Consider the following 13,587-nt stretch of genomic DNA (forward strand, 5'->3'; position numbering starts at 1 on the left):
ATGATTAAGGCTCAGCATCAGCAACGCCCCGTGCTTCTGTAAATACCATCAGACTCGTTTGTTGGCCCTGAGATTTTTCGGTCATCGCCCAAGGATCTTGGCTCAGTTGTGTCCGCCTTTGTTTACTCTAAAGGGTGTGGCAGGCGGATGACCACCGTGGTGCATTTAAATTCCCCCGAAGGAACCGGTGCGGTGAGGATCGTGGACACGCGCTCACGCACTGTGTAATAGCTCTACCGACACCTCTGGTTTACTGACTCATCATGAATGACATTGCGGCAATTAACATCAAAGACTCGGCTGTGCGTACACACGTGCGTGCATGTGTTGTGTCGGTGGCACATGTGCACCTTTGTGCTTGCAAAAGATGCTCTCTAAGAGATCTGTAAGAGTCTAAGAGTCTTCTGTTCTCACGGTTATCAGTTCTCCGTGGAAGTGAAAACTGAACTTAACCATCCACACCCACAGCACCCACACACCTTCCCTAATTTAAAGAAAAAAATTATTTTATTCCACGTCTGGCAGGTCAATAATTAAGTGTGATACATTCAGGGACACTGGCATCCCATATGTTAATATTGTGGCAGACTAATTTGAGTAGGTGCAGTTCAGGAAGTCTCCTGCTGACCAGCCTCCAGTGGCTTACACTCATTCAGATATTTGCACCCCCTCCACCCACCCCTTCTCTCTCAATCTCTGTCATTTGGCTGTGTGACACTGCTTGGTGCTAGATGAATGGGGGCGCCCCATTTAGTGTTTATCCTGTCTCCAGTTGCCAGGGAGTTTCTCTGGTTCTCATGGGGTACTCCCCCGTCTCCGCCTCTATCCCCTGCGCCCCTCCTGTTCCCCTCCTGTTCCCCCTGCCCTGCCTGAAGCCCCCACCTAAACAGCATCGCACACAAACCATGCAATCAACCCACCAATAATACCCAAGGGCTGGTCACAGCTGGCAGGAGCTAATAAACTCATCACTCACACTCTCTGGCTCGTATTTACCCACTACACAAAGCACTAAAAGGAGGGGGGTGGAGGTGCTTGAACGCTCTTTTCTGCTTCCCACAGACACTTACACTTTTCTCAAGGTGGTGAATTTTGATAATTATGAACACAGTTATAGAACTTGTGAAAGCCACACATCACCACAATTGCATTTTCTCTAGTGGAGTTAGTGCACTATCAGCACTCTTTACCATTAACCCCAGTTGGATGGTAATTGATTGCTGGAGGGGATGTACAATGGGGGATTCTTAAGTTTGATTAAAATTCTCCTCGACTGGTGTTCACACATGTGACCCAATTATTTTGTCTGAGCAAAAGGGCAACCATCTCTGTTCAGATACAAACATGTATGTGTGTGCACATTCAGACCCAGACTTGCAGCGCATGTGCATGTTTACATGGCTAATGCATGCACAGAGCTTCTTGCAGTGCGCACATAGCATACACATGTTAATACAGTAAATGCAGACTTTCATGTCGATCAATTTAAGTGCACATGAAAGATATTAATTCTATCATTGCATGCCAGCACATTTACCCATCCATCCATGCAAACCCCAACTTTACAACTCGATTCTGATTGATTTTTTTTAAACAACCTATTCAGCTTACCCTGCGTGCTTTGAAGACACCTGACACAGAGGCCATGCTTATTTTATTATAAGGGAGAATCCAACCATGTGAGTGCAGAAAATGAAAGATTGATCTTCACTTTATCCAGCGTGGTCGACGTAGTGGAACTAAATCAGCGCCTGCCCCCATCCATCTATCTATCATCTCTTTCAACCAACACACAAGTTGTTATTGCTCTTCTGTGTTAGACAGTTGTGGTATCAATATCAGCTTTGGCTTCACTAAGTGTCAGGTTTCATATAAGCACTCAATTTTCAGTGTCAAATAGCAAACGGGATTTTAAAAGAATATTAATATAGCTCTGATTATGTTCCCTTGTAATTTGAAAGACAATCAATAGAGAAATCTGAAACAGTGATTTGTTTTGGCATGTTATGTAGGCCAGCGCTTCATGGGGTGGTTGATGTTTGACTGACTAGCAAATGAACATGGGGATGCAGAGATAATCACATAATATAGGATGCACTCTCACTGAAGGTGGCTTTTCTTTTCCCAAAAGTAAATAAGTGCACGTCTCTGTCACACTGTCAACATAATGTCCTCAGTGGCAAGTCATTCTGTGCAGGTAATGCCACTCCACAGTCTATGCTCTTGTGCTTAGGGACAGCTTCAAGTGCCACTGTGTGGCTAAGAGCTGTCATTACATGACAAGTTAAACAAAGCCATTATACCCTGAGGTGAAGTAGTGCTTAAACCTTTACTTGAGTAGCCTCAGGAACACTGGCATTTGTTTGACAAGTCTCTTAGGTTGTGATACCATTGATTCTCTGCTCTTTTTGTGTTTCCAGACTGCACTTTACTTTGATAGGGCTTGTGGCAGATAAGAGGAGGATTTCACTGTGTTATTGGCTCCAGCATGTTAAAATGTGATAAGGATATTGATTGAGGGTTTACAAAGTGTTCACATTTTATCAACATTTCGACAAGCCAAAAATCATAATCACCCACAATTCTCACACAAATCGAATGCTTAAGTGCTCCATGGTAATTTGCTATAGCAGAGGCACAGTGGTTAGGATTTGTTTGATAGAACAGATATATTCTGCAGCTTGACTTTGACTCTGCAGTCCTATGCTGTCAGTGTTCATTCTTCTTAATGCATTTGTTGTTGTGACTAAAATGGCTTTCTGCTACTAACATTTTAACAGTTCTGTCAAGAGACCAGATACGCCTCAAAACGTCATTGTTTAATGGAGGACTGGGAACACTGTGGCACATTAAAAGGAAAGCGTGCAGGTTTACTGCTTTGTTTACCACAGTGGCAGACAGCCCAGACTATCAGTCCAGAAAGAAAGATGGATCTTCCGACCATTACACTAAAAGGTATAAAAAGTCCTCTGAGATAAAATTTTGGTCAGTAAAAACTGTCCAAAAAGTAACAATATATATAGGATTCTACTTCTTTTTTTGCCCATCAATGATGCAAAACAGACCAACAATCCTTTAAGAACCTGCTAATCATTTACTGGGTCGTGCCTACTCACACCGGATAGTTGTTCTAAAATAAAACTAATTGGTAGAAAACACATGTTGAGTCTGATGTGCTGATATGCTCTTACACCTTTAGAGAAAATGTTGTTTACTGATTACAAAGTTTTTTTATTGGCATTTTTGGTTCTGAACTTTTAAATCATTAAAGTAACTTGCTTACAGTGTTTACTGCTGTTTCCTGTCCTTAAATAATAAGAAAAGCTCGACATTTTTTGCTATCCTTTGTTTCGATTCAAAGTATGAAATAATGCCAGAAAAATAAGTATATAAATGTTTATTTCAAAACATGAGAATGACCATTTATGGTAAAATTCAATAATATGCCCTATATAATTTTTATGAGGGATAACTTTAAAAGTATTTCTTTAAATATCCAGTACAACAAGCTCTTTCTCAATAAAGATTTAAAATGTTTTTTTCCTCATAGACACCATGGGATGTGAACACAACCACTTCACACCACAGCAGATTTTGAAAAATTTAAATGTACATCAGTACCATCATCAGCCACGTTAACTTTCACTGCTATCAATTTTTCCTTAAACTTGCTGTCAAATCCCCAGTGCTTGCTTAAAGAACTGAGAGACACACAAGACTGACTATCCCAATACAGTTAGGTGTCGTTACATTGTATAGTGCTGGAGCGAGTTCGTAAAACCTTATTTCCCAGATCCTCTGCTCTCCATGAGAACTGCATGGCAATATTCAGTTTCTGTCTGTCATTGTTTCTTCAGAAGTTGATTGCTTAAATTCATCTGTTTGTCATTTTTCTGGAATAAAACCTGAATCCACACACTCGCCAGTGTCCATAGCCGCAGGAAGCAGGGATTCAGTGCCATCCAGTGGTGGACTGAGTAACTGAAAGCGAGTCCCACATGCAGCCAGTTTCTGAAGAATCTCAGATCTTCATAGCTCCCAATGGCTGATTTAAAGCATGGAACTTAATTTACGTTATAGAAAAAAAAATAATGAAGAAGTGTAAAAGCATACATCTATTTCAAAGATATGTTAAAAAGATGAAATCTCACCTATCAGATCTGCAGGTACTGAGTAAATTGCAATCCACACTCAGTGTTTTTTACATGATTGTTTTAGTAATGAAAAATAGTGGATATATTTATTCCAAACCCGTACCCCAGACACACGATTCAGAAAATTAAAGGGGTTTTTGATTTAGTATTGCACTTTTATAAAGGTGGTGTAGTCACGCGAGGCAGCTTGTAAAAAACAGATGCTAAAAACTTGAAGCAGCAGAGGCTGAGATGAACAGCTCTAGCATTGGCCAAACTAGAAAAACACAACACTAGAACCTTCATTGTCCCGACTGCATCTTTTTAATAGACCTTCTGTGGCCTTAAGAGCTAATATTTGTGGTACAAGGTTTGCTGAAGCTGAAGCTGAAATGCCTTATGTCTTTTAATCACTGGGTCAGGGGAAAGTCACCTTTTTTTAACTAAACTTTTCAGGACATTTGGGTTTAATGGCTTTAAACTATTTCACTCTGCAGACTTTCAAATTATTGCAAATTCAAAAACAGTTTGTCTTTTTAAAGTTACTAACAGGAGAATTACCATCTCACAAAGTGACGTGTTGTAACAGGAGAGAAGCATATAAAAATATCCCCAAAAAAGTATTGGACTCGTTGGGTATATCTATTGCAGAACAACATACGCAAAGATGCAAAGCGTCAATGCACGTAAGGCTTGCTTCAGTTTCATGGGATCTGGATTGTTGCCCCAAAAGAGAATTGTTTTGGGACTGTGCAACACTTCTATTTTCATCATTCATAATTTTAGGAAATTATTATATTGGTTAATTGAAATATGCTATTTTGTTTCTTTTTCATATCCTATGTATTGGATGTGTATGTGGATTCATTCAATTTCGTTAAAGTTAACTGTGATTTTTCTGTGCTTTTGCAATTATCCATATGTGCTTGTAGGGCTTTTCAGCCAGCACAACACACCACATTTTTGATTTATTATAGTTCATACAGCGATTCCTCATGTGACCTACTGTTTTCCCACAGTAAGCAGTGTGGTTTCTGGATTCCCATTTCAGTTCGTCGGATCTGGTATGTTGGGATATTAATGGGGTTATGTTCTGCTTTTTATTTAAATATTACATTGCTTAATTAATATTTCATGGATGACATCAGCTCTTCACTTGCAGAAAAATATTTTTAGTTGCATTTTTAAGTAAGTGTGGAAATAATTCTCAGCATGAAAATTATTAGGTTGCAGTAAGTAACATTGTGAGTAAACATGTACTGTAATAGTTCAGCAAACGCCACATAAATGTAACCCATACCAATAAAGCCATCTTCCCGCGGCTATGCAAGCAACACCTCACTAACCCTGTTGCAGTCCTACAGGTCAGGAGTTAATCAAGTCTCACTGCTTACAGTCGACTGGTTAGCTTTTGTCCTCTCCAAAGTGTTCAGTGCGCGTGATAGGTTAGCCTTCTGTCTGTCCAGGCTAGAAGTATTCCGTGTTTGGATAGTTGTATTTCCAGCACCTTGTTGGTTGGCTCGACTTCGCTCCAAACTAGTGGAAGTGCGCGACTGGACAGTCCTTTCTCCTGTCAAAGTATTAACAGGGCGCACTTGGTTGGCTCTGCCTCTGTCCAAACTGTTAACTGTGTTTAACTGGCTGCTTCTCCCATGCTCCACAGTCCCAGGCCCACCTGACTGGTTAGCCCGCCCAGTCTGCTGATTATTCAGGGTTTGCAGCTGGCTGGTCCTGTCTCTCTCAGGGAGTCTGGGCTGAGTGGAGCTACTTCTGTCTGTATTAATAGTTTGTATCCTCTGTCTGTCCCTGTCCCTATCAAGACTAGTATCCCTGCGTACCAGTCCACTCCTCTCTCTCTCCAGACTGCTCTGGATCTCAGCTCTCCTAGCCAGAGCCTCTCTCAGCTGGGTGCGGAATATCTCAATCTTTGCCTGCAGCTCCTGGAGCTCCCCTTCCCATAAGCTGGTCTGAGCACCTCTGGTTCCCATGGGAGACAGCACCAAGCCTGTGGAAGCCAGAGTCGAGACAGGGCCCCCGTTGGCATGGAGGCTAATCTGTGGAGGAGAAGTAAAACTCCCCAGGTTGGCAAGCCCCAACCCTCCGAGGCCGAGTCCAGGACGGCCAACCATCCCAGGCCTGCCGCGCACTGAGGCGGTGTGTGTGCGCAGGCGGTAGCTGTGAAGCGTTTCCAGGTCAAAGTGCACGCGTTTCTCCTTGGGTTCATGGGATGGTGAGGAGTTGCCCGTGTCCCCAGCTGACGTGGGAGGGGATGGTGGAGGAGGCTGATGCTGTTTCCTGTGTAGGGTGCAGTTCTCTGAGATACAAGAGGAGGGGCTGGTGAAAGAGAGAAAGATCACAGCAAAGGGAATACACAGAATGAGATATGCTGTACTGCAATGCAAGGACTTTTATATATAATGTAGGATAATTACACCCAGTAAACCAAATGTAGAGTGTAGTAATATTATCTGACTTAACACTAAATCTTCTTTTTTAAATTAAATAAAAGGTTTAAACCCATTACAGGACTTTCACAAAAAAAAAAAAAACTCCTTCACAATTAATTTTGTTATCAAGTCATAGAAATGTAATAATCTGCCACAGTAGCATGAAAGGTCTAACCTGTTTCTAATACGATTATTTAAGAAAAAAATAGTTTGACGTTTGGGCGAAATATGCTTATTCATTTTCTAGCAGAGGGTTAGATGATGAGATTGATAAGACTCTAGACTGTACATATGAAACTGTCAGCAGCTGCCAAGCGCAGATTAAACAAGATATAACGGCTTTAATTACTGAGCTTTGCTGAGAGGTGCTGGTAAGTAGATTTTATTGCATTTGGACAGAGTCTGCCTAGCCGTTTCTCTCCATTTCCAGTCTTTATGCCTTTATTTTTAGCTTGCTGTTTCATATTATTGTTATTATCTAACTTAAAGCAAGAAAACAAATAAGCATTTGCCTCCTAAAAACCAAAAAGTCATATTCACTCATATCATTTTTTTATTTTTATGAAGTAAAATAATCAGTTTTTGAGCTAGCAACAACAAAGTGACATCTGCTAAACACACAAACAGAAGAAAATAGACAACATAATGGTGCATTAATCACTTAGTGAATTCATTACTTTTGATCAAGGCCGGCCATTTCCTTTCCAACATCCTCATATGTGGTGTGCAGGGCTCTGTGAATTTTCTGCAAGCAGAGAAGATGATTAGTAACGTGGAATCTGTTAAGACGCCATCAGATTTGAAATAAACCAGGAGAGATGAATTTGCAAGGATTATTATTCTATCCAGCTGCAGAGAACATCTGTGACAGCCGTTCCTGCTATAGTGCGCTTTTGAATAATTTACTCTAATAATTGTAATTCAGTGAGAGACTGTTCCTTTCTGCTTAAAGTTAACGCGTCAGTTCCTTGAGGCCTTTTTCATTTAAGTATCAAAATGCTTAGGTTAGCATGATCAAAAAAACAACTTTAAAGTGTGACTATGCTTTAATATTTCCTGCGGGAAATGAGGCTTATTCTAAAGATAAGAATAATATTGAGGGTCTGACACAGATGCCATCGCCTCATAGCGGAGCTTCTTTTGTGATGAATGCTAGAGGCTGCCCGCGAGTGGTTGCCCTTTTAGAGAGATCTAGCAAACGAATATGAGCAATATGAGCAGTCTTGATATTTACACTGCTAGTTCCATTATTCACTCAAAAAATGTTGCCACTGGCACCTCATTTGGTAATGGCCAGAGCTTCATAAAAAAACCCAAAATATGACCTTTAAATATTCAATTTGTTGTTTCTTTGGTGGATGTTGTCATAAACACACATTTGCTGTCAGAAACTTTCTGCAATTCACATTTATACACTGACTTTGTGAAGAAAATATAACATATTTGAATTTTATGAAAAATAACGAATATTTTAAAATTATTTTGCAGATGGAATCTGTATAAAGAGCTTCATATAACGATCTGTCTCTTCATCTGTCTGAGAAAAGGGTAAACAAACAAAGGCACCAATGCATAATGTGCCTTTATACATCAATTAATAAAACACTGCCAGTGGTGAGATTTATTAACTTTTTACTTCATTTGTAAAGCATATAGAAACAAATTGGGTATTCAAGAACCTAATTTGTGTTAATTAATGTAATTAACTTAATGGAAAGACATGTTTAATTGAATATGTCCGCTATCACAGACAATTCAGCTTTAGGAACATTTAGTCTAATTTTTGACTTTTTAATTTTTAACCAGTAGAGGGCGTTGGTTATCTGCAAGAAAAGTGTGAGCTCCAGGGGGTAAGGATGTCTCACCAACAGCAATATACATATGAGCACACATATGAGTGCATATTGCCTTTGACTGTGCTCCTATGCGTGCCTTTGGTGTGCATGAGAGATCATGTGAGTTTTAAATGTCTGAGCATAACTCTTTGTGCTTAAGTGCATGGCATGTCTTCCTAGCATGAAAGATGGTGTGGCCTTATGTTTACTCACCTGGCTGGTGTGCAGCCAGTACTGAAGTGTGTGGCTACGCCGGAGGCGAGGGATGACCAGGTGATAGAAAGTGTGTTCACCTGCCAAGGTCAGCAAGGCTCCACCTACCCCCATGCATAGCAACACGAACAGGCCTGAGAAATGCTGGATTCCCATCTGTAGAGTCTGAGTGGGCGGTGACAGAAAGAGAGCATGAAAGAGAGAGAGTGAGGGAGAAGTTGGGGGAGTGACACAGATTACTGAAGACTTAAGCCGACAGAGAGGAAAATACAGAGATTGATGATTTATATTTACATAATTACCATTTAGGCCACTTTTTTTGTAAACGACCACTTGATATTCTGCTGTTGTGTATCTAGTTTGGCTGTGTAAGCCCATAAGAATATTAGTCAAGAGAAGAGGACAACAGCGTAAAAGACATTTTTGGAAAGAAAAGGGTGTAGAGCGGCGAGGCAGCGGAGAATACGGGGGAGGCATAAAAGAGAGTAATAGAAAGAAACAGCAGTTAGCACAGAGATGGTAAAAAGAGACGATGGTTAATTGAAGAGCAGCTTTTCCCTATTTGATTTGCCTAAACCCACCCTGACATAATGTCTATCTCATATGAGGCATTCATCGGCCTGGAGGAAGTGGAAGAGGCAGGGACAAGAGTAATGCTCTCTAATCATGTTTCCTCCACCCGACTCATTTCTGCACTGTCTCCGATGGCAATTAGCCCCATGCTGACACCACAAATTCATCAGTGACAACACTGACCTCCTTTTGCTCCTAATCCAGAGGGCAGGTTCACACCAACGCCTACATTGTTAGAAAGTAGCCAGCTCTCTGCGCTTCAAATGGGATGAACAGTAATAGCTTTCCGATGCAGGGTGAAGTTAAGGTTTTCGTTTCACTGGAGAAACCTATGACTGCATAATTGCATTTGTTGCTATATTATGGTTTAACTTTGAAGTGGGATTTAAAAGAGATGGCCAAAGGGAGTTGAATAGCTTCTCTATTCGCAAACAAGAGATATAGATACGGACATTTTGCTCTGTCTAGAGATTTCCAGTTCTTTAAAAGGAGTGCAAGTAAAAGGGAGGGTAAGAACTCAGAGTACTGTAGCACTCACACGATACAAATAAGAATCGACACTCAGACAGTGCGTGCCTGTAACTCTGGTTAAGGTCAGTAAATAGGCCTGAGTTTATGTGATTGTATGTCTTTGTTTGTGTGTGTGTGAAAGTGTCTGTCAGTGTATGTGTGCCTAGCTGGCAGGCAATCCAGTCTGTGTCCCAAAGGGAGACTCATTTATAGAAGTACAGCAGCAGAAGGCTTTGCTTAACACACAACACACGTACACAATTCATGAACACACACTCCCACAGATGACTTACCTCAGTGACTGCAAAGACTCTCTTTCCGCAGGGTACAACCTTATACCATTTGTCGTGTAGCATGTCCATGAAACCGTCAGACTTGTAGCGACTGACGAACTCTGACACATTACGGGTTAGAGGTGAACCCTGGGGAAGGCCAATACCATAACCTGAAAGAGGACACAGACACAGATGTAAATACGTGTGCTAAAGGTAACCAACCTGAGAGCTACAGTCATGCCTCAGGAAGATAGTGTCGAACTCGGTGGGTTTTTTTTGCAGTAAAACCAAAGTCAGACAGTTGCACTTTGCCAAAGGGCAGATGGCCTCTGGAAAAAGAAGATTTACGGTTTACAGTCTTCAGATTGAATCATAAATAAACTATGTTTTCTGGCAAAGTATTTCCACCTATAGAGTGCAAATACAGCGTCCCAAGATTCACCTGGACAACAGCTGTGTATAAAAGTGAGAGAAAAAAACAGCTAAAGCTGTTGGAGGTTGTATTACAGAACACACAGTGGATCAACTTCAAGTATTGTGTGGTTTGAAGCTTCTTTTGATATTGCCCAAGAAGTTTATAACTACAAACTCTAATCAGATCTAAAGCATAGATAAGATTAGATGTTATACCCAGAGGTATAGCAATAGGTGATCAAGACATACAACCAAGTGGTCTTTCATGACCCGTGTGACCTTGCAGGAGAATGTAGCAGTCGTTCTTCATTAGTCTTTCCTTTTTTAAAGTTCCCATTCAATTAATTTTCCCTACTAGTGCTTGTTTTAGATGCAGAAAGAGCTGCCAACCATCAGGGTTTCAAATAATTATTCTTAAATGTTCTAATTTAATATCATCCCCGCTGAGACGTCTTTTCTACTCTTTTATGTTTGTTTGGTTTCAGACTTCAGGGTCAGAGTGTAACAAGCTGGCAGCTCTGTCTGATATCAGTCTGCTTCTGTGTCTTGAGTTTGGGGAAGAAACCTGCCTAAATGCGCATGGATGATTAATGATTTTATCTCAATAACTTAGAAAGATTTCCGCATATGTTCAAAACTTCCTGTGATTTCAAAACATGTCAAACACATCAGTGATGAGCGTATGGAGCGAGAATCGAGGCTGATTTAAGATAAAAATTATTTTCTTCTTATACTGAGAGTAGTTAGTAAACTGGGAACAACCTTTCTAAACTCTCAGCAGTGCCTTAGAACTTGGTTTTCAGACATTTTGAGAAAAGAAAACATCCTCATGTTGGAACTCTTCCTCCTTTTCCCATCTGGCTGAGCTGTATTAACTCATAATCATATTTTGGTGGATTTAACAAATACCCAGCCTTATTAGAGACTTCTTCACTCAGTAATGGTGTGGAGTTTTCTTTCTTTTCATGTTTTTATCAGCGGGATGAATGCATGTGTTCTGTCCCCTTCTTTGCTGCTGAAATAAATATACCTGTGTGACACGGTATGAGATTTTTCTATGTAACAAAGTGGTTCTGGTGAGAAACCCTAACAACATGAGAGTGGAAAGGAAACAAATATAAGATTATATCTCCACAGTCTACTTTACTTGCTTACACAGTCTTCATCAGTCTTGTAAGTTGAAAGCTACGTTGCTGGAGAGAAAATATGCTTCTCTCAAACATAACTCAGAATGGAGTTTGCAGCTGTATAGGAATGTCAGTTTTAGAAACATGTATGATTCTTTGGATGTTTAATTCTATTTATGATAATGTAAATAGTTAGGTCTGCCTCTTGAGACCTTATAAGGTATTCTAGACTTGTACTCCATTATGAAATTTTATATGTCACATCTGATACTCATTTCCATTCCAAATGCTCCGACTCCACCCCATTCTCTGTCAGCTCAGGCCATTTTAAGGCTCATATCAAGTAGTCTGATCCCAGCTTAAGGAATGGAGTGGGATCAAATCTGACTCCACCCTTTAGAGTTCCTTCAGTGGAAAATATGCAAATATACATATTTTACCTGACTGCTTCTTATGTCGGTTAGATTCCCTTTGGCTACAGTCACATGGCAGTGCTCAGACTGAATTACTGTCTTGTAAATGAAATTCTCTTTATGAGGTCTTGGTCCAACACAACATCTTGGACTTCTGGTTCTGCTGTGAGGAGTAAATGTAGTAGATGTAAAAATGTCAAAGTTAACTCCTTGTGTTATTATTCTTCACTTGTCCCTCTGAATGAATGTTAATGGTGTCTTTTTTCCATTTCATTTCCGCTTTAGCCTTTTCTCCCTTAAATTTCACTACATTGTGCTCCACTGTAGAAATAAGATTTATAACACTATAGCATATTACTTTAGAAAACTGTCTTTATAGGTTTTACGCCATTTGCATATCCTGTTTGTATTCACTTTAAAGTATATTTCAATCTTTCTAAATCTGTAACTAGACTTACAGATTCTGTAAAAAAATAAAACACCTCCTTCCTCTCACCAAGCCTCACCAGAGCTACTAGTTGCAAAACACTTTTCAAAGCCTGATGCTGATCATCCACTCTGTGCTCACTTCACATTCGTACCCTCCAGTTACAGATACAAGACCTTATTTTGTTGAAAGGCCAAACAAAGGTTGGTTCCACTCCATGTGCACAGGAAATTGATACCATACTGATATTATAGCCCTTTTATGAATCCCGTTCTTCTGATGACAGTAAAAAAGAAAGAAAGCTACTTTAGCTGCTCCCTTATTCACGAGGGGTCGCCACAGCGGGTAGCTCTGATGATAGTGTTCCTTTTTAATTATGTAAGTGTAGCTTTCTGTCGGAGGTAGTTATCGCATCACTTTCTTGACAGTATTAATAAGTACTTTTCACTTTCACATCATGGATGGTGAAGAAAAAACATCTTGAAGTGAAAAAAATACAGAATAAATAAAAGCATGTCTTTTTTATCTGATTAAATATACAAAATGTCAAGATCAGGTATAGTTTTAGAGTAATTTTTCATACACTTCTTTTCATACACTTCTGTGGAAGAGACTTAAGCCATCCTTCATTTCTTTATATTTTGCTAACAAGGAGCCAGAATATATATTTTTAAACTGGTGTAGAACATAGTTCTTCAGGTTTTCTTTGACTCATTTTCAGTCCAACCTTTGTATCTGACATTTTCAGATGAATGTTGTTTGTTTGTTAAGCCACTTAACACTGACCTACAAATCATTCAAGCATAAAAGGAAATTGGACAAGTGGAGGACAAAAAAAGGGGGTAACTACAACACATGAATACTATCTGAAAGTCATTTCCTCAAGAAATAGGAAAAATTCCAGTAAAGAACTGACTGATGCATCTGGTTGATCAGTTGATCCATGTACTGTCTGTAAAAGCCTCTCCGGAAATGGTCTCAGTGGAAGGGCAGCTGTGAAGAAGCCATTCTTAAGAAATGGAAACAAGGAAAAAAGGAATTTGAAATCTTTGGGTCAGATCATTGTCAATATGATTGCAGGAGGTCAGAAAGAGGCAAAACATGGAGGAGCTTATGGTTTGGGGGTGAATTTCAGCCAGTGGCAAGACTGTGGGAAGTAGAGGTCCTGGGGATTCATCATGCCAAATGCAAAAATAGATACATAAAGGTGTTGACTGCTT

General features: G+C 40.1%; 1 protein-coding gene across 4 annotated transcripts in view; it reads right to left on the reverse strand.

The window, feature by feature from the left end:
- Positions 1 to 3,389: 3,389 nt before the first annotated feature.
- Positions 3,390 to 13,587, reverse strand: part of LOC100692877 (glutamate receptor ionotropic, NMDA 3B) — a 77,825-nt gene continuing 67,627 nt past the window's right edge. For 3 of the 4 annotated variants that reach the window (XM_025901089.1, XM_019349139.2, XM_013270114.3), the window contains 4 exons: positions 10,005 to 10,156; positions 8,629 to 8,793; positions 7,258 to 7,325; positions 3,391 to 6,467 (listed from right to left, as the gene is read on the reverse strand). In XM_025901089.1, the coding sequence (XP_025756874.1) occupies positions 5,510 to 6,467; positions 7,258 to 7,325; positions 8,629 to 8,793; positions 10,005 to 10,156 (1,343 nt within the window). In that variant the 3' untranslated portion in view covers positions 3,391 to 5,509. Of the gene's footprint in view, positions 6,468 to 7,257; positions 7,326 to 8,628; positions 8,794 to 10,004; positions 10,157 to 13,587 lie in introns of all 4 variants that reach the window. The other variant, XM_019349138.2, reaches the window with a different exon arrangement.

The sequence above is a fragment of the Oreochromis niloticus genome, linkage group LG19, assembly GCF_001858045.2.
Source record: "Oreochromis niloticus isolate F11D_XX linkage group LG19, O_niloticus_UMD_NMBU, whole genome shotgun sequence".
NCBI lineage: Eukaryota > Metazoa > Chordata > Actinopteri > Cichliformes > Cichlidae > Oreochromis > Oreochromis niloticus.